Genomic DNA, 22383 nt, shown 5'->3' with positions numbered 1-22383 from the left:
AACTTTTCTTTGCTATTAGAAGTTGCTTATCAAAAATTTCCTTTTTTCGGCCCACCCTAGTAGCTAGTGCACTGCACAGTCAAAACATCACAGAGCAAGATTTAGAGAGTCGAGGTGCTGCTTATTTATTTTCTTTCCAGTTCGAACTTAATTTCTGAGGAAACTTAATACATAATATTGTAAAAAGCACATGAGCGAAATATCTAGAGCTTCAAATTAAGTAAACAGAATAATAAGTTAGGTTCAAATCTGTGGAATACGGGGGCCAATCTTGAGCTCCGATGAAGTCCAGGGAATGTGTTTTGCACCAATCTTGAGTGCCTTTACTCTGTGTGCAAGTGTGAGGAATCCTGTCTTTCCATCTTTTGTTTCCAAAGAACTTTTGCAACCACGGTAAGACAAAATCTTCCACAATGCGTTTGTGATATGTTTCTTGATTAATCTTAATCCCTTGTTCAACAAAAACAAGTGATGTTTTTCCACTGGGACAAATCCCACCCCAAACCATTAGATTGGAGTCCTTGATGCCGTTCAACAATGTAAGGTCTTAGAAGCAAGGATGTGTGCTGAACCGAACCGCATAAAACTTTGGCATCCCTATAGAAATCCTTATGCAAGGAATGGGATAAAATATAATCAAGTCAGTTGCGGCAAATAGCCGAAAATTTTGTGACACATTTAAACCTCTGCATTTAGGCTAAAGGAAAGAAAATTTGTAAATACAGTAGATGACATAATGCATTCATATTACAGTACTGGCCATATTATTAGACTAAGACTGTTTTAAAAGTAAATTCTTTATTGATTACATAACTATAGACACATTAACGAACAGTGAAATAATTATCTAATATTTAGTATGCATTCCCTTGTTCTTGATGAGCATTTTAAGTCTTTTCGGCATATTTTTCACAAGGTTTACACTATTTCTTAACTTTTTAAAAAAGGAGGTAAGAAATTGTTTATACTCACTATTATATATAATCACATACACACTCACTAATTACCTAAAACTAACTTTAAATATACAGAACACGTTAATAAAAAGAACTAGTGAACTGTTTAAGCTGATTGAGGTTATGTTCCTGGTAGGTAGATAAATAAAGAACATAAACAAAGCAGACAGTGCTGCCACCTGCATCCTGCAATCATTAAATTATGCTAAAATGACGTAATAATCAGTGTACAGTATGTATTGTACTTTAACAGTAAAATAAATAATTTTTTAGTATAAATAGTGTACAAAAAAACAAAATAAAAAACTCTTCAGTCTAATGATTTGGCCAGCACTCTACTTTGAAGTTGGGTCGTAATATTTTCATTAGCCTTAAAATTATAATGTATTATGTGTGTTCAAGTTATTTATTGTGACCCTGTATGATGGATATAGGTCATTCTCGTAAAAAGCGTACAACCAATCTCCGTCACTTTTGATCTTTGTTCTTAACTTTAATTCTTGCATCGAAGTAAACACATTTAGTTATTGATTATTTTAGCTGATGTGTATAATCAAAAATAAAAAAACTACACCCTGCACCCAGACTTGTTTTTGTGCGGGTTTTTTTTCCTTTTTCTTTCTTTCTTTTTTTTTTTTTTTTTTTTTTTTTGTGCGGTCTTTGAAAATTTCACACAAATTGGGACTTAATTGATTTACCTAGCTTTAAAACGAGTGCTTAATAGTGTAATTTTGAACTATTTTTTATGCAATTTTTTTCATGCGGTCCTTATCTACAGCACAAAAACAGGTTTGAGTGTACACATTTTTTAGCAAAGGCTCTAAAATGTTTTGCTTTATAGGAAAAAGAAGAATATTAGGTCTCCTAGTTTTAAAAAGTGGTTTAAGATTGATGAAATGCAGCAACAAGACAAAGTAAAAGTTGAATATTAAATTTCACATAAAAACAGTTTTAACATTTTCTATGGTTTATATTGTCCATAAAAACTATTCTGAAAGTGAAATAAAAAGGAAGTTATTACATTAAACCTGGTAATATTTTTAAGAAGAATAAGAAGTACATTTTATGTTCCCAGTTAGCCACATTAAATTTTACGGTCGACAAACAAGGTGCGTCTTATTCTTTATTTCTGATAGTTAATTTGGGTTACTGAATGTTCACTATGTTACATTTGTATTAATGATGGGAAAAAAAGTTTTTTGTCTTCAAATTGAAAACAGAATTACAATTTTAGGATCATTGTTTCATTTTGTGTTTGTTCTGTGTTACTGTATCTTTTTCTTTGGGAATAGAACGGTAGTTTCAAGATTAATTTGTTGCTGGACGCTTAGAAATATGAATAAAAATACGTAACTCCATAAAAATATGTAACTCCATGAGGGATCCTAATATTTTTAAATCCATATCAAATAACTTATGTTCAAACCATTGATACTTAATTATATACAAACAAGTAAAGATGCAATAAAAAATTGCGGTTAATTGGTGAGAGTAATTGAAATTAAGTCTAATTTGTACTGATTTCACACGAATGACTCGTATTTGGAACCAAACTGTAGCTACATCCTAGCGTAATGTAGGACGTAAGATCAAGCTTCCAAAAAATCTGTACATTTTTTAAAGCTATATAAATAATGCATTCGTTCTTAAATCCAGATTTAAACCAAAAACAATCAATACATACGACAGTATAATGGGGTGGTTTCCTTCAGTCAAAAGTACTACTTTTAGTCATTGAAATTGATATAATGAACAAAAAAAAAATAACATGGATCCAGAAAATACTTTCATTTCCCCAACAGTTCTTTTTTTATTAATTTTTCAAAATGTCCGATTTTTCAAACAAAGCATGGTCTTGATGACATCACAAATGATGCACTTAGGCACATCTTTCTATCACGTTGTGATAATCAAAAAGCGAATTACATATTGCGCTCTACGCTTGCTATCAACCATATCATTGCCAATGCACGAGAGTAAAGTTGCGAATTAAATATTTTGCTCTGTGAATGGGTGGCAGCACTGAATGGCATTTCTTCATTTGTGATGTCATTGGCAGAAACATAAACAATGAAAGCACACCGATTTAAGTATTTTTTTTTTTTTTTTAATATTAAACTTAAACAAATTATTTAAAAAAATAGTCAGATCCTATGTTTTTAAGCATGCTCTTTCAGAAAAAAATACTTTTAAAATTTTGAAAACTACTCCATTGAATCTGCGCGAGTGATTTGAAAGATGAAGACGTAGGTTTTCTTACATGTTCCTTAAGCTTTTCTTGCAAAGCCTTAAGTTTGGCTTCCCTGTTATTTTCAAAAGTCTCCATCTTTTGCTCCAGAGATTCCTTCGTGGATTGGATAAAATTGTTGTTGAATTCTTGACGCTTCTGGCTGGCTTCTTGAAGTTTGTTTTTCTTTTCGTTTATTTGGTTCAGTCTCTCAGCTTCCAACATCTAAAATATGAAGAACAAAAGCCAATTAATGGGAAAAGTTGTAACAACAGTAATGTGGTATAAAGATGCACTCAACTGTGCAACAACTATGTAACCTACATTTATGTAGGTTACATGGTAGACTACATGGTGTCAGAACTGTTATAACAGTTCTGAAAATTAAAAAATAATTATTAGAATTATTTACACGAGTGCACAAACATTTGAAAACACTGCAAAGTGAAACTTCCATATTCGTACACAATTCGTTCCAGAAGGCAGTTCAAACTGCGATTTGTACGAATGGCAAATCATTTCTTACCTACACATATAATGTAAATTGAATTGAACCATTACAGACACATGATTCCGTATTTAAACCTATGAAAGCAATAAGCACAGTACAGAACATGGAAAACATGAATAAAAGTTTAATTACATCTTGCTTGCACTCAGATGAGCTGAGAGCATAAGTGGAATGTGGAAAAGAGGAAGAGCAATGTTGATGTTACTTTTTGGAAGGGAAGTCACCTTCCATAAAGTAGCGACACGCCCGCCATCTTGGGGCTAAACGTCGCTTTCTTCTTATGTCTAGCATGGTTTGCATCTAGGTTATGGTGCTTCTTCATTGTTCATTAACATACTGTCCAACCACGGATTGTATGGAATTTTCAAACGTCCAGGTAAGACAAATCCATCTGAATGAAGGGAAAAAGTAAAAATTTAATGACGGTATTCCGCTCATTTGAATGAGTTTCTGCTTCTGCAAAAACTGGCATCGCAAAAAAATAATAGATTCGTCCATTTCCGGCTGTAAAACAGATGTTTGTCTTTCCATACAATCCGTGGTCAGACAGTAGAGTTAATGAGAAATCACAATCAAGAAGCAAAATACGCTACTTCATCATAACAGACATAGGAATTTTGATATAGGCAGGATTCGCCGATATATATCAGTCGATATGTATCCTGATATATATCAGGATATATACCCCATATTTATTTTGAAAATATCATGATATTTTGATATTTTCGATATTTATATTTCCAACTACGGTATTTTTAATACAAAAATTATATGAATCATAGTTATTGTTCATTTATTATTAAAAATACCCAAAAGTTCTGAACAAAATTTTTATGATGTATTAATACATCATTCACATAACAAAGTAATATAATATTCTTTTTTTCACTTGTATTTTATATTCATAAAATTAGGAGTGATGTAACAATTTTAATTCACATTAAAAGTATCTAATTAAATATTAAACATTGGCCAGAAAAAAAGAAAATCGTTTATGACTGTGCACCGACTAATGCATATGTTTTATTACTGAATCATATAACTGTGCAAAAGTAGCTTACAAAAGAAAAATGAGTAAAGAGCTAAAGCTAAATTAAGTCCATTAAAATTGATTAAAAGGTAAAATGAAATATTAGATCTAAATAATGAAAGAAACTTTAATTGTAAGTCTATATATTGTAATAATACAAAAAACGAGTGATTTAAGGATGTATTTACTATTTTGAAGGTTAGTTTGTGCTGATTGAAAATATTAGATATATATATATATATATTAAAATATCGGATATTTTCGAATCCTGGATATAGGACACCATAGCAGACACTTTGTTGTTAAAAAAAGAGGTGGTGTAGTTATCGGCACTCTTTAAATGGGGGCCCTTATTTACACCAACTACACCTAAGACAAATGGCCACTATCACACGAAACGTAAAAGCGTGCGTGACTAAAGGTGTGCTTCTAAAAGTAGCTTAAGATCTCCGCTTTCTAGATAGCACTGTGAAATTGTTTTTAACTCAACGTAAGAACATGAAATTAGCAGTCCAAAAAAACACCAATTTGCACAGAAACTCACGCTGCATTCACACTACTTAGTAGAATGTTTCCAACTGCACTCTTCTATCTTATATCAGTAAATGGCTCGCCAGTCTTCCGTATCTCCCTTAGTCACTGGGGAGGGATGCCCATATTTACACTTATGCCCGTATTTACATCTTTTCCTCTGTGTGTACGAAAACATCAATTTCTCTTAAGAACGAAGAATATGATTCCGTGAAACAAATGTACATCTTAATATATAAAAATCTTCTGTGCGGACGTTTGTCACCATAAGGCTTTTAAACGGCTGGATCGATTTTGATAAAATTTTTTGTGTGCAATTAAGTTGTGGCAAGCATGGTTTTGAAGCGCGATGGATCAAATCGGAAATGTCTTTGTTAATTAATTAATTAATTAAAACTTTGGATGGTTATTTCTCCCAAATGATTAATATTTATCTTAACCTATTGTTGAACGAGAAATGAAAAAAATATTTAACCCGTTGCCAAAGGACAATAAGAAAGCCAGCTCTAATTTTTGTAATGAAATTTCCTACTGTGATATGTCAATTGAGAATAGATAAAACGTAGAGAGAGAGAGAGAGAGAGAAGCCTTCATTTCTCTTGAAAGCAACGAATTTAGCTCCCGTGATATATTTCAAAGTAAAGTACTGGAAGGTTCACGCAAAACGTGTGTAGTTGAACCATGTGACCGGATCGGTGCTTCAGGTTGACCTAACCAAATGATCAATAAAAAAATTTTGAAAAAAAAAATAGAACCGACTTCAAAATTGCTCTAAAAAGTGAAAAATAATTTTATTCTTTAAACACCATCGATAATGCTTTTAAACATAATTTTTGAAGTTGGCGCAAAAACAAAACGTAAAATCCAGTGTAACCATGCTTCGTTCATATTTTTTTTTCAGAAAAGCATCCAAAGTTACGAACGAAACATTTATATCGCTATTCAAATATGCTGTCATCAATGCATAATGTATGTGATAGTGAAGAAACTGGTCCTGGTTAAATTTACAGTTGTATTTGAGTTATGACTGTGAATGATTTTATCTATCGTTTTTGCGCCAACTTCAAAAATTATGTTTAAAAGCATTATCGATGGTGTTTAAAGAATAAAATTATTTTTCACTTTTTAGAGCAATTTTGAAGTCGGTTCTATATTTTTTTTCAAAATTTTTTTATTTCATTCTTTTTAGTGTAAATGTAGGTATTTCAGAAATAATACCATCTCGAAACTTCACATTTTTTTCTTAAAAATGCTCCATACTAAAAAAAAATTTGACACGCGTTAAACTTTAAGCGATTGGCACTAAAAACTCATCTTTGTTCCTCTCTGGAAATCATGCGTAGTTAATTTAATTATAACCATTTAAGTATTACGTTTTGCCTAACTAATTTACATTCCACAGCATCTAAGTTGCTCATGATGCAATCCTGTATTTTCTTACTTAGCCCCGATCATTGTTATCGGCATAGATGATAACGATAAAAATACTACAGAGTAGTTGAGTCAAACCTAATGGTAGCATTGTAAAAGCTAAGCAGATCCTAATCACTGCATCACCTCGCTTCCAGGTTAGGTTTACCCCTACTATGGAGCAATAGCACTGAAGAAAGGAAGATTTTGATAATTCACATAGGGTTACTATAAATTAGCAGGGTTACTAAAATAAAATTATTTACGCCAAAAATGAGACGACAGCGCCAGATTCCTCATTATCGATATATCCCTTGAAGAAATTTGATGCTTGCTTCAGAGAAGCCTTCATTCAAAATTATCATTACAATTACTATTAATGTTACTGTTATATGGCACCAAACTTTTATAACAATGAGTTTCCTATTGTCGCGTAGATGAAGATAGCGAAGACAATGTGAAAGCCAAATGAAGCGAATACTCGTTAGTCTCAACTCGAGATCTTTATTTAGAACCACGAATGAACGTTACATCTCCTTATATACAACTTGAGAAAGTGCTGAAACTTTCCAGACTTGGAAAGATACAAAAATTAATAGAAGATTCGAGAAAATACGGGAAACAGTAGAAACGAAATTTTAGTAAAATTCACTTTGTCCTAGTCGGGATTTGAACCCGGGTCACTCGTGTGGGAGGCGAGAATTCTACCACTGAACCACCGTTATCCACAGATGAAAAGTGCGAACTTCGCTACAAAATCATTTAATAGGGAAAGTGCATAAAATTTACTGTTTTTTGCCCATAACTTTTTTTCTAAAGAACAAATATGGTCAAACAAAGTAATGGGACCTAAGTTGAGCCATCCCCTATCCATTAAAAAAAGAATCATCAAAATCGGTTCACTAGGTGAGACGCTATGAGTGGACAAACAAACAAAAAAAAACATACATACGGTATGAATTGATAACCGCCTCCTTTTTGAAGTCGGTTAAAAAGTACCGTACCTAGCAACATTTCTTTCTCGGCTCAAATCCATCTGAGTTTTGGCACCAATGTCAAGAGCACTTTAAGGATTATCAAACTAATCAGTACATTATTAAAGGAAATTTTCGTTTTTAAAGAGTTTTTAGTCATTTTAGTTGAAGAATGTATTTATTTTACTTCGGGAGGGGGGGATGAGTGATTTTCGCATATTCAGATAACTGTTTTTACCTTTATCATTTTTTAAAATGATATCCTTTCTATTGTTTCCTTTTTTTCGCATAGTGGATGTTGCAGCGGGATTTCCCGTTTGGTGTAGATGGGTAGTTAGTTTTTTACACTTAATACATGAGGACGCTTTTTATCCTTTGAGTATGGCTGAAGGAACAAACCATCAAGTACGGGAGTAAAAATAGTTAATAAAACAACGGCTCAGTGGGCATTAGATAAATCAAGTTGTAATAAATGCACGCATTCTGACAACAAGCAGCTTAAAACATTTTTTAAACTTTTTTTTTTTTCAGAAGAACGGTTCAAACACTTGATAGTTTATTGAAATTTTTCAATTTACAAAATTTGAACAGAACAACGTCTGTCGGGTCCTCTAGTATTTTTATATAAATAAATGGATGATGGATACAATGTATGCTATTCAAAAGTTATTGATGAAGGATTAAATTGTTTCCCTGCAGTACAAAAGTTTCATTTCTACCGTGCGTCTTTACACTGTAAAAAAATGCCGAAACGTTTCTGGTTATTTCCGTGGAACGTATCGGGATTTCACACGTTTTCACCTATTTCCCCGTAAAAACAAGTATCTTCACAAAAAAGTTTCCTGAATCGCGACAAGTTGCACGCGTGCAGACTTTACACTGTTGTGGAAAATATTTTTAGCAACCAGTTTAAAGAAAGATTGAATGAGCGTTTTTATTAAGTTTATCGGCCTAAGATTGTTTACGGCCTGTCCAGATTGACTAAGCTCCCAATGAAAGTGAAAAAGTCAATGAATAGCTACAGCCTTGCAAGGCAGGAATTGCAGACAAGAGATAGTTTTGGTTCCTTCTTGCATAGCTTTGGCCGCGGTCGTTCTGATTTTTATGGAGCCTTCTTGGTAAATCAAGAAGGTTCTAATCAATTACACTAAACCTACTTAATTTTTCTAGAATGGTCTAGAGACGTGGCTGGCTTTAACAGGGGCGATTTCGCACTTCTTCAGAAAGTTTCAAGATCAATTTCAGAAAGGTTACTGACTTTTAGCGGAAAGCGTTCCTGGTTTTCCAAGATATATTACTGGAAGAAATTAGGCACATCAGCTGCCCATTATTTTCCAGGAACGTTTCTGAATCGTTTTTATAGTGTACGACTCACCCTGTTTTCGCTCTCTATATTTAGCACCTCCAAAAAAAAAAAAAAAAAAAACACAGCATAAAATGTAAAAAAAAAAAAATTAATTTGAATTTTGACATCTTGAATTCAAATTACGTTTTTCGCAATCACGAGTGTGTGTATGTAGGCGTGTGTGTTTGTCTGTGGGGGTATGTGTATGTGTGTCTAGGCATATGTTTGTGTCTGTGTGCAGGCATGAATGTGTGGGTAGTTGTGTGTATGTGTGTGTGTATGTTTTTGTGTGTGTATGTGTAGGTGTCTGTATGTATGCATGTGTGTATGTGTATGTGTGTGCAGGTGTATGTGTGTGTAGGTGTGTGTATGTGTGTGTAGGTGTGAGCAGGTGTAGGTGTGTGTATGTGTGTAGGCATATGTGTTTGTGTCTGTGTGTAGGCTTGAATGTGTGGGTAGTTGTGTGTATGTGTGTGTATGTTTTTGTGCGTGTATGTGTAGGTGTCTGTATGTATGCGTGTGTGTATGTGTATGTAGGTGTATGTGTGTATGTGTTTGTGTGTGTGTATGTGTGCGTGTGTGTGTGCGTAGTTGTGTATGTATGCGCGTGTGTGTAGGACATGGATGCAACCTGGAGACGGCTTTCGCTAGAGGTGCAGCATCGTGAGGACCCGGTCGACGGTGATGGTGCGGAGGGTGGCAGTGGGAAAAATCAAAGGAACGTCAAAAACAGTCAAGTGAGAACAATAAGGAATCGTGATTGCTCAAAAAATGTTATAAATCATTTTTATTTTTAAAGAAGTTGTGGTTAGAGGATGTCAGGTTTTTGGACAACCACACCCCCTATACTTTTATGAGCTATTAAATCTTCAAATTGAAGGAGCTTATGATAGTTTTGGGTACTTACAAGCCTTCTTTCCTCGGCGGCTTTGAGCTTCTGCTCGATCTCTTCCACAGACATGGTTTTCGGTGGTGAGGTGATCTGATCTTTCTTCGGGGGATCATTCACAGATGGCTCCGACAGAACCAGCTCGTACTTGATACCCCCTTTAGCGGTCTCTGTGGCGCGAACGGTTTCAGCGGCTGGAAAAGAAAACTAAAATAAGTACACCGACAAATTTCTTTTTAGGAGTTGACCATATAAGCGATAAGATAAAAAGATAAATAAATACCTTTGTGCTGAATAGTAAAGTCAGAACAAACAACGTAAGTACTTTTCATCCATAAGCTCATTATTTTTTGCATTGAAAAAGGCGTTCCCTGTAACGCCGAAACACGTGTCTGCTGTAATTTACAAATTTGTGCTTCTACTTACGCTGTTTGTTCTGACTTTACATATAAGCGATGTTACACTTTTTACTTCCTTTTACGAAGTAAAGGAAATATTGTATTCGCAGAAAAATTTTCACCCAAAAATCGGCCTTAATTTCCATTTTGCTCACCCACAAATGAATATTGAGTTTTTTTTTCAACTCGATCACACGTGAATATGTGCCTAGGAACGTACAGACACTCGAAATATCCATTTTGACGATCCCCGAGTTAATTACAACAACTTTTCTCGTGACGCCTGTATGTACGTATGTATATGTGCGTATGTGTGTATGTATGTCGCATAACTCAAGAACGGAAAGTCCTAGAAAGTTGAAATTTGCTACGCATACTCCTAGTGGGGTTTAGTTCTGCACCTTCCTTTTTGGTTGCATTCATATGCTCCAAAGGGGGTCTTTTGCCCCTTTATGGGGGGAAATCACTGTTAATTTCGATGCAAACTAAAGTGGTGTTATAATTTGGCGGACAATTGGCGATATATCGCCAGTCTTTTGGGAGCCAAGTTTTGTCGCCAACTTAACGACAAATTTGGCGATTTTGTTTTAATTTTTTTTTCAAAAATCTGGTTTCAATTTGGCCACTGTTGGTGATATTTAGAGAGTAAACTATTGAATCATATTAAAACTGCCAATAATGAGAAAATGACATTAAATTGGAATAAAAGGAAGTCATGTGATGCACAGATCAGCTCGTTTTCAAAATTTTTGCAGCCCCCCTCCCTTTCCTACCCTTTGTCACAAAGTGCCACACTTCACTTTAACCACTTCCCTTTCCATTGTCACAAGTAACGCTATTTATCATGAGCTGTTCTCACTAAACATGTGTGATGTCATATGTTACTTAACATCATCCCAGGGCCGACTCTAGCAGTTATACCGCCCAAGGCGATATTGACATGTGCCGCCCCACCCCTTCAATAATAAGATTAATAATAACGAGCTGATGTGTGCATCACATGACTTCCTTCTACTCCAATTTAATGTCATTTTCTCATTACTGGCAGTTTTAATATGATTCAACAGTTTACTCTCAAAATATCACCAACAGTGGCCAAATTAAAACCAGATTTTTTAAAAAAAAATCGCCAAATTTGTCGCCAAGTTGGCGACCAAAAGACTGGTGATATATGGCCAAGTATTCGCCAGATTATACCACTACGTGGGTTTACATCGAAATTAACAATGATTTCCTTTCAAAATGGGGCTAAAGACCCCCTTTGGAGCATACGAATGCAACCAAAAAGGAAGGTGCACATCTAGACCCCACTAGGAGTCTACGTACCAAATTCCAACTTTCTAGGACATTCCGCTCTTGAGTTATGTGACATACATAACACATACACACATACGCACATACATACGTACATACAGACGTCACGAGAAAACTCCTTGTTATTAACTCGAGGATCGTCAAAATGGATATTTCGGGTGTCTGTAAGTTCCTAGGCACATATCCACGTGTGGTCGGGTTGAAAAAAAAACTCAACATTCATTCGGGGGTGGACAAAATGGAAATTAAGGCCGATTTTTGGGTGAAATTTTTTCGCGAATACACTACTTCCTTTATTGTAAAAGGAAGTAATAATCTAAAACAATTCTATATTGATAAAATAAAAATAATTCTAAAGTGCTTAAAATTAAAGGGAGTTTCTCCTTCAATTTAAGACTGGGTTTTGCATATCCAAACACTATGGTACACACTTTAAATTACCTTTCTTAACACTAGAGTTGTGCATCTTATGACACTGAAACAGATATTAATATTTTCAAAATACTTTTAAATCACGCAATTTGCCGCATCTAAAAGTAAATTGAATTCTAGCTAAATTCTGAACCATTTTTTGCCTATCCAAGCACTGGTACACTCTCTAAATTCTTTTCTTTTTTAGCAATAAAGCAGTGAATCTTATGGCGCTTAAACATATATTGATATTAAAAAAAAAAAATCTACTTCAAATTTTGCCGCCCCCAAAATCTGCCGCCCTAGGCTGCCGCCTAGGCCGCCTAACCCAGGAGCCGGGTCTGCAGCCCCTCTCCCCTAATCACTTGTCACGTTGTTTATAATGAGCACATTCTCATTAAAATGCATGATGTCACACTTCTTGTATTCCCCTCCCTCCCCCTTGTCACAAACTCACAATTTCATGAACATCCCTCCCCCATCAAAGTGTGACATCATTTGCGGAAAACCCCTTATGCTGTCTTCCCTTCCATAATTACTACCTCATGTTTTATCCATCTCTAGCTAGGGTGGGAAATTAAACCGAATGTCCACGACATGATTTCATTCTACCTGGATAATTTTGCAGACTGATACATTAAACTGATTGTCTTCATATACAGGTAGTTATAAAAATAATGGAAACACCTGTGAATAAAAGTGACATTTTTGACTGTACTTCGTAAGTAGTAAAGAATAAAACTAGATGTCTGGTTTTTTATAAGTAGCAATGTACATATTCAGATAGTATATGGTGGCTCAATTGAAGTTCTGGAAGTCTTGAATTTTTTTCAAGCACGTGAAATGTCGGACTTCTCAAACTTTAAAAGAGGCCAAATTGTTGGAGCGCGTCTAGCTGGAGCAAGTGTAACTGAAACATCTCAATTTTTTGGTGTTTCTAGAGGTACAGTATCTAAAGTCATGACAGCATACGCACAGCACGCTAAGACAAGTTCGGCCAAGAAAAATAGTAGATGGAAAAAGAAGCTCAGTGAAAGAAACCGACGGGTATTGAAGCGGATTGTAATGTCTAAAAAACGAACAATAGCAGCAAAAGTGACCACAGTACTCAATCACCAACTGGGTTCACCAGTGTGAGTGATTACAGTCAGAAGGCACCTTTATTAACAGAACATTTACGGCAGAGTAGCGATTCCCAACACCACACTTGTCTCAGTGTTTCCATCATTTCGATAACTACCTGTAAATGCTGAAATGCAAAAGATGTTGACATAAACATTGCTAGTTCGAATTGTTACCTACCTGATGATTATTGATACGTTTTGTTTTTTCTTATAATTGAGCTACGCATTGGTATTCTACCATTTTTAGACCTAATGAAAAGAACGGCATCCATTTTTTCAAGTAGAACCTCTATCGGACCATAGCCCCATAAGCACGAGAATTATGTACCCAGTTTCCCTAACAGATAAAAACACCTGGGGCTCTATTGAATGCGGAACTGCACCAGGAGTTCTATTTTGCCGAGAGTACTTCATGACATAAGAATAATCAAGGGATCTTTTATATGCCACATACTCTACGACACGGAAGCTGTTAATTTTTTGCACCTTGAAAATCCACCAACTGGAGCCAAATTTGAACTGGCGTCTGGTTATTAGTATTCCTAATTGCTTTTTATTTCCTTGCTTCTAATGAGTTAAAGTTACGGCTCCTTGCCGTTTTCATACCTATTGACTTGAGTTTTCAAACATGAAATTTAGTCTTATACTTATAGTAGTGGAAAGAGATACTCAAATATACATTTAGGAAATGATGATCATACTTCATTTCCAATGAATATTGAAAAGACGTTTTCCATTTACTAACATGGATTTTTATTTTTATTTATTTTTTTTAAAACTTTATTTATTTTTCTTCTCCCCGTTTTACAACCATAAAATACAAAACTATATTCGCAATTCCAGAGCTTTAATAAGCCACCTTTTCAACTTAAGAAACTAGCCAAAGAGAGAAAACATTTCAATTTCAAGTAGACGATTTATTATTCTCATTAGACAAATCATATCCTAAGTAAGTGGCTTTTGGTTTACCTCCTTCAACCACCAATAGCGGGAGACTGTAGCACCTCCAAACTCCTACAGTACATTTGAACTACGAATGTTAATACGTAATTCGCAAATTCAAGTTAACTGTAGGAGGCGCTGCAGTCTCTGGCTAAAGGCTGCTCAAAGAGGCTTTACTGACATCGCACTTATGCCTTAATTTTAAACAAAACTCGTTAGCTAGAGAATGCAGCGACTTCTATAGTTTATATGAATTACAAAAGTTGTTAACATATAGTTCACAATTCAAATAAACTACAAGAGGCTCTGTAGCTAATGGTTGCTGAAAGAGGCTTTACTAATATCTCGAACTTATACATCAAAAAAAAAAAAAAAAGCCAGAGGCTCTAGCACTATCTACAATTTATTTAATGTACTAAAGTTGTTAATACATAGATCACAATTCAAATAAACTATAGGAGACACTGCTGTCTCTGGCTAATGACTGCTGAAAGAGCAAAATATCCGCTCAAAATATAAATGTTTAACCTCTTTGGCTAATTTCTTAAATCACCGCAAAGTGGAGTATTCAAGCCATTGACTAATAATAAGAATAGATCGAGCTATGGCAACCCTTTTGCTGCTCATAAACCAAACCATGTGACTGGTGGATATCCTAGCAACAGCGGGCGTTGATCGTAGCAGACGATCAACGCCCGCGAGAAATAAAATAAATAGAATTGATGGAACACGGAAGAATAATCTTTTATGGAGTCCGATTTGTAAATTTGTTATTTTAAGTTGTAAATATTTTGTTAATATAGTGAGTTTTTGCTTTAGATATTATTGTGCATTTTCTTCAGTATATTTCAATAACTCTTTAAGCAATTAATTATGCAAGCGTTAAAAAAAAATCGGCAAACGGTAAGTTTTTTACCTACAATTTCAATTTAAGATACCGATTAGTACATTACATTCACGCCAACGCTGACGTAGCAGTTCTAAATGAAATAAAAGTTACTGAAAACTGTGATCAAAAACTAATTACTAATGTCAAAATAATGCATAACTAAAAGAAAAACAGTTCAATCTCTGCACCTGGGAAAAAATATAATGAAAACACATTACGCCTTAAAATACATGTCGAGTGCCAAACTATAGATAATGTTGCCATTTAGCAACCATGCTGCCAAAGTTTTCGTCAAGCCTCCTACCAGTCACATGATGTATCCATGAACCAATTTTTTCATCAGCAAGTCTGGGAAAGCTCGGTCTACTTTTATAATTAGTCCATGATTTAAGCTGTACATAGAACTGCGAGTTACAAAATAACATAGGCGGAGTTTTGACAGACGATTAATAAAAAATGCAGAAATAGAATAATCCTTTTTATATTTTTATTTATCTTATAAAATTACTTTCAGTTAACATCCGATATTTTTCACAATAATATTCGCAACTCCAATAAACTATAGGGGGCACTGCAGTCACTGTCTAATGGCGGATGAAAAAGGTAAAACAAAAAAATGCCGTAATTTATAACCTGCTTTGACGCTTAGTGAATGGCAGTAATTTCTCATCGTATTTGTGGGAAGCTTTCTTTTCTATTCTTCTTAAACTACATTACACCACAAACTGTCTGAAGCCTGTACTTTACCCCAAAGAAAACACGTGGAATGGAATGTTTTACCTTTTTCTTTAGTATTGTTAATCACCGCAAGGTAGCGTATTCGAGCTCTGGAGTTGCGAATTACTAAACTGTTGGTTGCTACATGCCCAGCACCAATTTTAGGACTTAGCTAATTCGCAACTCCAGAGCTCGAATACGCTACCTTGCGGTGATTAACAATACTAAGGAAAAAGGTAAAACATTCCGTTCCACGTGTTTTCTTTGGGGAAAATTACAGGCTTCAGACAGTTTGTGATGTAATGCAATTTCAAAGCAGTAGAAAAGAAAGTTTCCTACAAACACGATGAAAAATTACTGTCATTCATTAAGCTTCAAAGCAAGTTATAAGTTACGGCATCTGTTTGTTTTACCTTTTTCATCTGCCATTAGACAGTGGCTGCAGCGCCCTCTATAGTTTATTGGAGTTGCGAATAACAAGCAAAAACAATTTTAAAGAAATTGAGTTAATAATCGTTTATCTTTCAACTTCAAGTGATATAAAAACATAAATCCTAAAAACCCACTGCTTCAATCAAAAGAATGAGTGATACGACAATGAGAGGAATACAATAATCTATCGTGACATACGTCAATCATAGAAACTGGGTTAAATCAAGTGTTGTTAATCAAAACAGACAGAGATCTACGATTATTAGTCACAGGAACAAAATGATCATTCTTTTCAAGGTGAAATATATAGTTACGGAATAGTAAAAGAACACTACTAGTTTTTATAAGCCCCAGAAATAGCTTCGCTTGTCATTAGGAGTGACTGATTTGATTGGATGCACCTTTTGAATAGTTAAAGCATGCAATTATAGCAGTACTTCAATAATTTTAATACAGGAGTGGTAAAGATTAAAACTAGCAAATAAGGAATAAATAAAATTTTAGATACTATAACACTATTGTTTTTTAGTGTTTTTGACACTCCTTTTTTTATTTTCTGGTCCTTACGCTTAATAGTTGATTCCTCCATGTTTAAGAAAATTTATAATTTTGCATGAATTTTAAAATCTTTTTGGATTGTTTACTTATACTAATTAATACAAAAAAAAATACAGATATATCATAATTTATAATTTTGTATAAATTTCAAAATATCTTTTTATACTGTTTGCTGACACTAATTAATAATAGAATATATAGATAAATCGTAGTATTTGAAAAATTTATGTCATAATACACGTAGAAACATCAAAATAATCTCTGATTCACTTATTTAAAGTTTAGGTAATCGATTACTTGAAATCCATCATAGAAAATATTTAAAACGGTTACAGTGAAGAGAAGGTTTTTAATTAGGTCATCTGTTCATTAGACTCTAGAATAAGTCTCTTAAAATTAAGATACTTTTTTTAGACAAATTTCCACAAATAGAATTATTGCGTCAGCAATCATATAGAAATGTTTCAGAAACAGAAATAATTAAAATATCGCACGTAAGTTTCGTTTTTTTTCATCGTTACTTATAAAATCAAATCTCTCTGCTGTAAAGTGTCCCAAAGTTGATGCAAGATTTGACTTTGCCACCATTCTTGCAGTAATTTGTTGGTAACACTGAAAAAAAGAACAATTTGACAGTTGAGAATTTAGGGTTAGTAAAAATGAAGCATTATACGACTATTATGGTGTTAAATCACACAATCTAAGGGACCAATTCTGATAATCGGAAGGAGAAAGTACGCGACCAGGAAATATATCATGCAGTAAATGAATTGTTTCATTGCTTACATGGCATATGGCACTGTCTTGTTGAAACCACATATTGACCATATAAACAGCATCCAAAATCAACAAAAAGAAATGTTATCACGTAAAATAAGGAGCCCCAGTTCCAGTTACTGGATGACCAGCCTCAACTTTCATCATTTTGGAAATAATCATATTCAATAATAAAAACACGTTGTTACATCGTATAACGCTCTATTTTTACTAAACCTGAACTCTCAACTGTCAAATTGTTCTTTTTTCAGGGTTGCCAACAATTTACTGCAACAACGGCGGCAAATTCAAATCTTGAGTTAATTTTGGGACACCCTCTTTTTCCAGGGCCTGATTAAGGCACAGGACTACTAGCCCTCGGCCTGGGGCCCCATCTTCCTAAAGGGCTCCGAATTTTTTTTAAAGCTTATGCATAGCATTAAAAAAACATGGATTTTTTTTTTTTTTGAAATAATAAAAAATTCTATTTTAAGTAAATGTTAAACATTATTTTGCGTTGACTAAAAAGTGAGAGAATGGAGAGGGGCCCCTCCAAAGCATTGTGGGCCTTGGTTTTTACTTTCAGTTAGTCGGGCCCTGTTTATTTCCAATAAAATAACAAAAATCCAACTTTTTTACGTTGCTCTAACTGTTTTACTTTGAATACATTCATCAATCGCCCTCGATTCTCAAGAGGTTCTTAAAATGCTCCTTTTTTAAAGACTATAAAAAGAAACAGTAACCTTGAACAAAGTGACTGCAATCAATTCCAAGAGCATCAAATTCAATTTTCTTTCGAAAACACTGCTGATTGTGAAAAGCAAACTCCAAGTCACATTTAACGTCAAGTTTTAATATACAGATTCTACACTAACGGTTCCAAAATTTTCAGTGATGTTTACAAAGAGAGGGATTCGAAACAACTCTATCAACATTTATTTTCCAGGGTTGTATTAAATCTCTTAAAAGTTACCGATAGTCTTAGGAAACGGAACCATTCATCCCAATCCTCCGGGGAAATTAATTCCCCCTTCTCCTTGGCTCTCCTTGAGACTTATCGATTCTCCGTGTCGTCTTCATCTTCATCGTTTGCCACCTCTGCTCCCCAGGGGGTCAAAAGTCAAGAAATCGATAGCAGCTATCAGTTGCCAGGTTATTAATGATTTTCTACGCCTAAGGCACTCGTAGAAATTGATTGCCCTGGGGATAAAGATCGTCCAATCCCAGCATTTGTCGTCTCACTAAATGTGCTTTTCAAAACGCTGCCTGGTACCCGATAAGACGTAATGAGATGTGCTCATATTTTATTGGCGGCGAGTGTTTATTAAGTTTGGAATGCGAATGCAATCTAAAAATCGAAATATTTTTATGCAAACGTATTTCGGTTGGTAAATATGCAATAACAGTTATTTTACGGTGTTTTGACGCTAAAATTCCTCAGCAATTTACAAATACAAATACAAAAGTGACGACCAGCAACAGGCTCTGGGCCCAGCTAGACTGGTCCTAGTCAATTTACAAACCCCAATGAAGATCAATAGCCCTCTTAAAACTACCTACTCTCTTGCTCATTACCACCTGTTCCAGTAAGCTGTTCCGAGGTTCCACTACCCTGTTATAATAATAATTTTTCCTAATATCCATGTTAGCCTGAGATTTAAATAGCTTAAAACAATGACCTCTTGTCCTGTTTTTAGTGCTAAACTTCAGTCCCGTAACATCTTTCATTTTAATAAATTTAAACAACATTTGTACAGTTATAAATCGTCAGATTTCTTCTGTTCTAACAGCAAAAAAAATGCAAGTTTTCTTGCAGCTAATTGTGCATATATCCTCAAAAAAGGTTAATAATATTATTAAAGCCGAGATGATTTACTCAGATTCAATTGAGGCTCAGAGAAGCAAAGGGATGTATGTGGCAAAATTAAAAATTTGGAGATAACCAGTACACATGGTAGGTTAACCTCCCCTCTGTCTTTACTAGTAGCCCTGGTAGTTGCTGCTATGCAGCATGATTTAGAAAGAAAATTCAACGAAAGCCTACCTAGGATGTTATCTTTAAACACATTAAACTCAAAACTTGAAAATGTCCACTTACATCCCTTTGCTTCTCACTGCCTCAATTGTTTATCTTATGATGAAATATCACGATACCAAAGATGTCATTCAAATTGTCAATTTCAAGTGCTCGTCCAATGACGAAATATCACGTTAGCCAACGATGTCATTCACTTTGTCGAATTCAAGTGCTCATCTAACCACTGGTTTCTTACTCCCAAAGGTGCAGGTTTGAATCCGGCTCCAGTCGGAAACGAAAGTCAAAATTCTCGTGGATATGGCATCCACCGGTAGAGGTACTACATGAAATAATCGATGCTATATCGAGGGATCGAAGTAGGTCTGCTAAAGATAGTGTCTCTCACACAGACTCAGTTGAAAGAAGTGTTCATCTTTTAACGAAATATAACGTTAAAGACAGATGTCACTAAGACTGTTAGATTCAAGTGTTTACTCTAATGATAAAGTAGATCATGAACTAAAGATGTCATTCAAACAAACTATCAAAGATAAGATAATCATTATAATTATTAAATTTAGTATTTTTTCATGAATTGAGTTTACGTACATTATTATTATTAAGTTTGATGTTATTTGTGTAGTTAATGCAAGTTTGTCGTTAACCAAATTTGTTTTTAATGATATTACAGAGCAGTGATTATTTCTTTATTTAATCTCTAATGTTCCTCCAAAGCTTATCTGATTTGTATTCCTATTAGGGGTCTAATAGCTAAGAGCAAGGTATTCTGTTTGAGATTATCAGTTCAGGAAAAACTGGACTAATTCTCTTAAAATTAAATCAAAGGCTGTTAGTTTGTAAAACCCTTAAAACGGAAGTAGATGCGCAAACTAAATACCGTTTACTAGCTGAAATGGACACATCTATTAGTTTTCAGGGATATCAGCATTTTGTAGATGCATGTTGGCCTTTAAATTAAGCAGAATATCATTAAAATGAGCGGAGCATGCGCATCAAACTTTTACTCCACCCCCCCCCCCCTCATTCAGATAGACTCGTCGTAACTGGACGTTTGCTAATTCCATACAATTTGTGGTTGAACTGTAGCTGATGTTTTTCAGAAATTGTTCAATTTTTTTTCCGATGACGTGCCATTCTAAGACAAAATTTCAGTGTTCATCTATTGAGAAAAAAAAAAAAACTTAATTCAAAAATAAATTAATAAATACAAAAAAATTTTGATAGCTTTGGAAATGTTGAAAAAAAAAATTGTTTCCCCTTTTCAATAAGTTTTCTCTCTCTTAACTTTCTGACATTCAAAACGTTCTCATTTGAAATGTATTTCCTAAACTAAGATCAAAATTGGGTTTCACATTATTCAATGTTAGATTTTCCCCAAATCTTTACACGAGAAAGAAATATTCTATTTCACATACTAATCGAACTATTATTATATTTGTCATTGAATTCTTTCCCATGATTATTTGAGAAAAAAAAAAAAGAAAACTGGGCTGAAGTTTTAAAATTCAAATGGCATGCATAACTTCCAGGATAAATTCGAATAGAATAACTTCTAACTTCTAGCATAACAAAAAGGAATGTTTGGCGTACTTATGGTTCAAATATCACAACTTGAATTTTTTATTATGTGAATATGCAAATTTTTAAAAACTCTACAAATTTGATCCGAATTAACTGGAGATACCAATAAACGGTGGCCGGAGAAAAGAGGCTCTGCTGTACATATTTTGCTTCATAGATGTATTATTTGAATGAAGAAAAATAAGAAAAAACACAATTTCGAGCGTTTTAGAAAAACTCTCTCCAACAAGTTTCTCCTACAGTTTTTTCCTACAACTGTGTGTCTCGTGCAACTTTTTAAAAACTCTACAAATTTGATCCGAATTAATCGGAGATCCCGATAAACGGCGGCCGGAGAAAAGAGGCTCTGCTGTACATATTTTGCTTCAGAAATGCATAATTTGAAAAAAGAAAAATAGAATGAAACAAAATTTTGAACACTTTGGGAAAACTCTCCCCAACAAGTCTCTCGTACAACTTTCTCCAATGACTACAACTCTTACAACTTTTTAAAAACTCGACAAATTTGATCCGAATTAACCGGAGATTCCGATTAACGGCGGCCAGACAAACGAGGTTCTACTGTACATATTTCGCATCAGAGATGCATTATTCGAAAAAAGAAAAGTAAGATATAACAAAATTTCGAACGTTTTAGGAACACTCTCTCCAACAAGTTTCTCCTACAACTTTCTCCTACTACAACTCCTACAACTGTTTAAAAACCCTACAAATTCTATCTTTACGAATTTGATCCGAATTAACCGGAGATCTCGATAAACGGTGGCGGACAAATGAGGTTCTACTGTACATATTTTGCATCATAGATGCATCATTTGAAAAAAGAAAAATAGGATGAAACAAAATTTCGGACGCTTTAGGAAAACTCTCTCCAACAAGTCTCTCCTACATCTTTCTCCTACTACAACTCCTACAACTGTTTAAAAACCCTACAAATTCTATCTCTACAAATTTGATCCGAATTAACTGGAGATCCTGATAAACAAGGACTGAACAGACAACGTTCTATTGTACATATTTTGCTTCATAGATGCATCATTCAGAAAAAGAAAAACAAGATGGAACAAAATTTCGAACGTTTTAGGAACACTCTTTTCAACAAGTCTCTCCTACAACTTCCTCCTACTACAACTCCTACAACTGTTTAAAAACCCTACAAATTCTATCTCTACAAATTTGATCCGAACTAACCGGAGATCCCGATAAACGGCGGCAGACAAATGAGGTTCTACTGTACATATTTTGCTTCATAGATGCATCATTTGAAAAAAGAACGAGCTGATGTGTGCATCACATGACTTCCTTTTACTCCAATTTTAATGTCATTTTCCCATTATTGGCAATATTAAT

At 34.4% G+C, this 22383-nt stretch overlaps 1 protein-coding gene across 1 annotated transcript in view; it reads right to left on the bottom strand.

Moving 5' to 3' along the window:
• Positions 1 to 1978: 1978 nt before the first annotated feature.
• Positions 1979 to 22383, bottom strand: part of LOC129222463 (stathmin-1-A-like) — a 35071-nt gene continuing 14666 nt past the window's right edge. The window contains exons 2-4 of the mRNA XM_054856976.1: positions 9892 to 10067; positions 3217 to 3408; positions 1979 to 1984 (exon numbers count right to left, since the gene is read on the bottom strand). Of these exons, the coding sequence (XP_054712951.1) occupies positions 1979 to 1984; positions 3217 to 3408; positions 9892 to 10067 (374 nt within the window). The remainder of the gene's footprint in view (positions 1985 to 3216; positions 3409 to 9891; positions 10068 to 22383) is intronic.

Source organism: Uloborus diversus, chromosome 5 (genome assembly GCF_026930045.1).
Source record: "Uloborus diversus isolate 005 chromosome 5, Udiv.v.3.1, whole genome shotgun sequence".
In the NCBI taxonomy this organism is placed as follows: Eukaryota; Metazoa; Arthropoda; class Arachnida; order Araneae; family Uloboridae; genus Uloborus; species Uloborus diversus.
The sequence above is the reverse complement of the archived record's forward strand: the minus strand, read 5'-3'. Positions and strand labels throughout refer to the sequence as shown.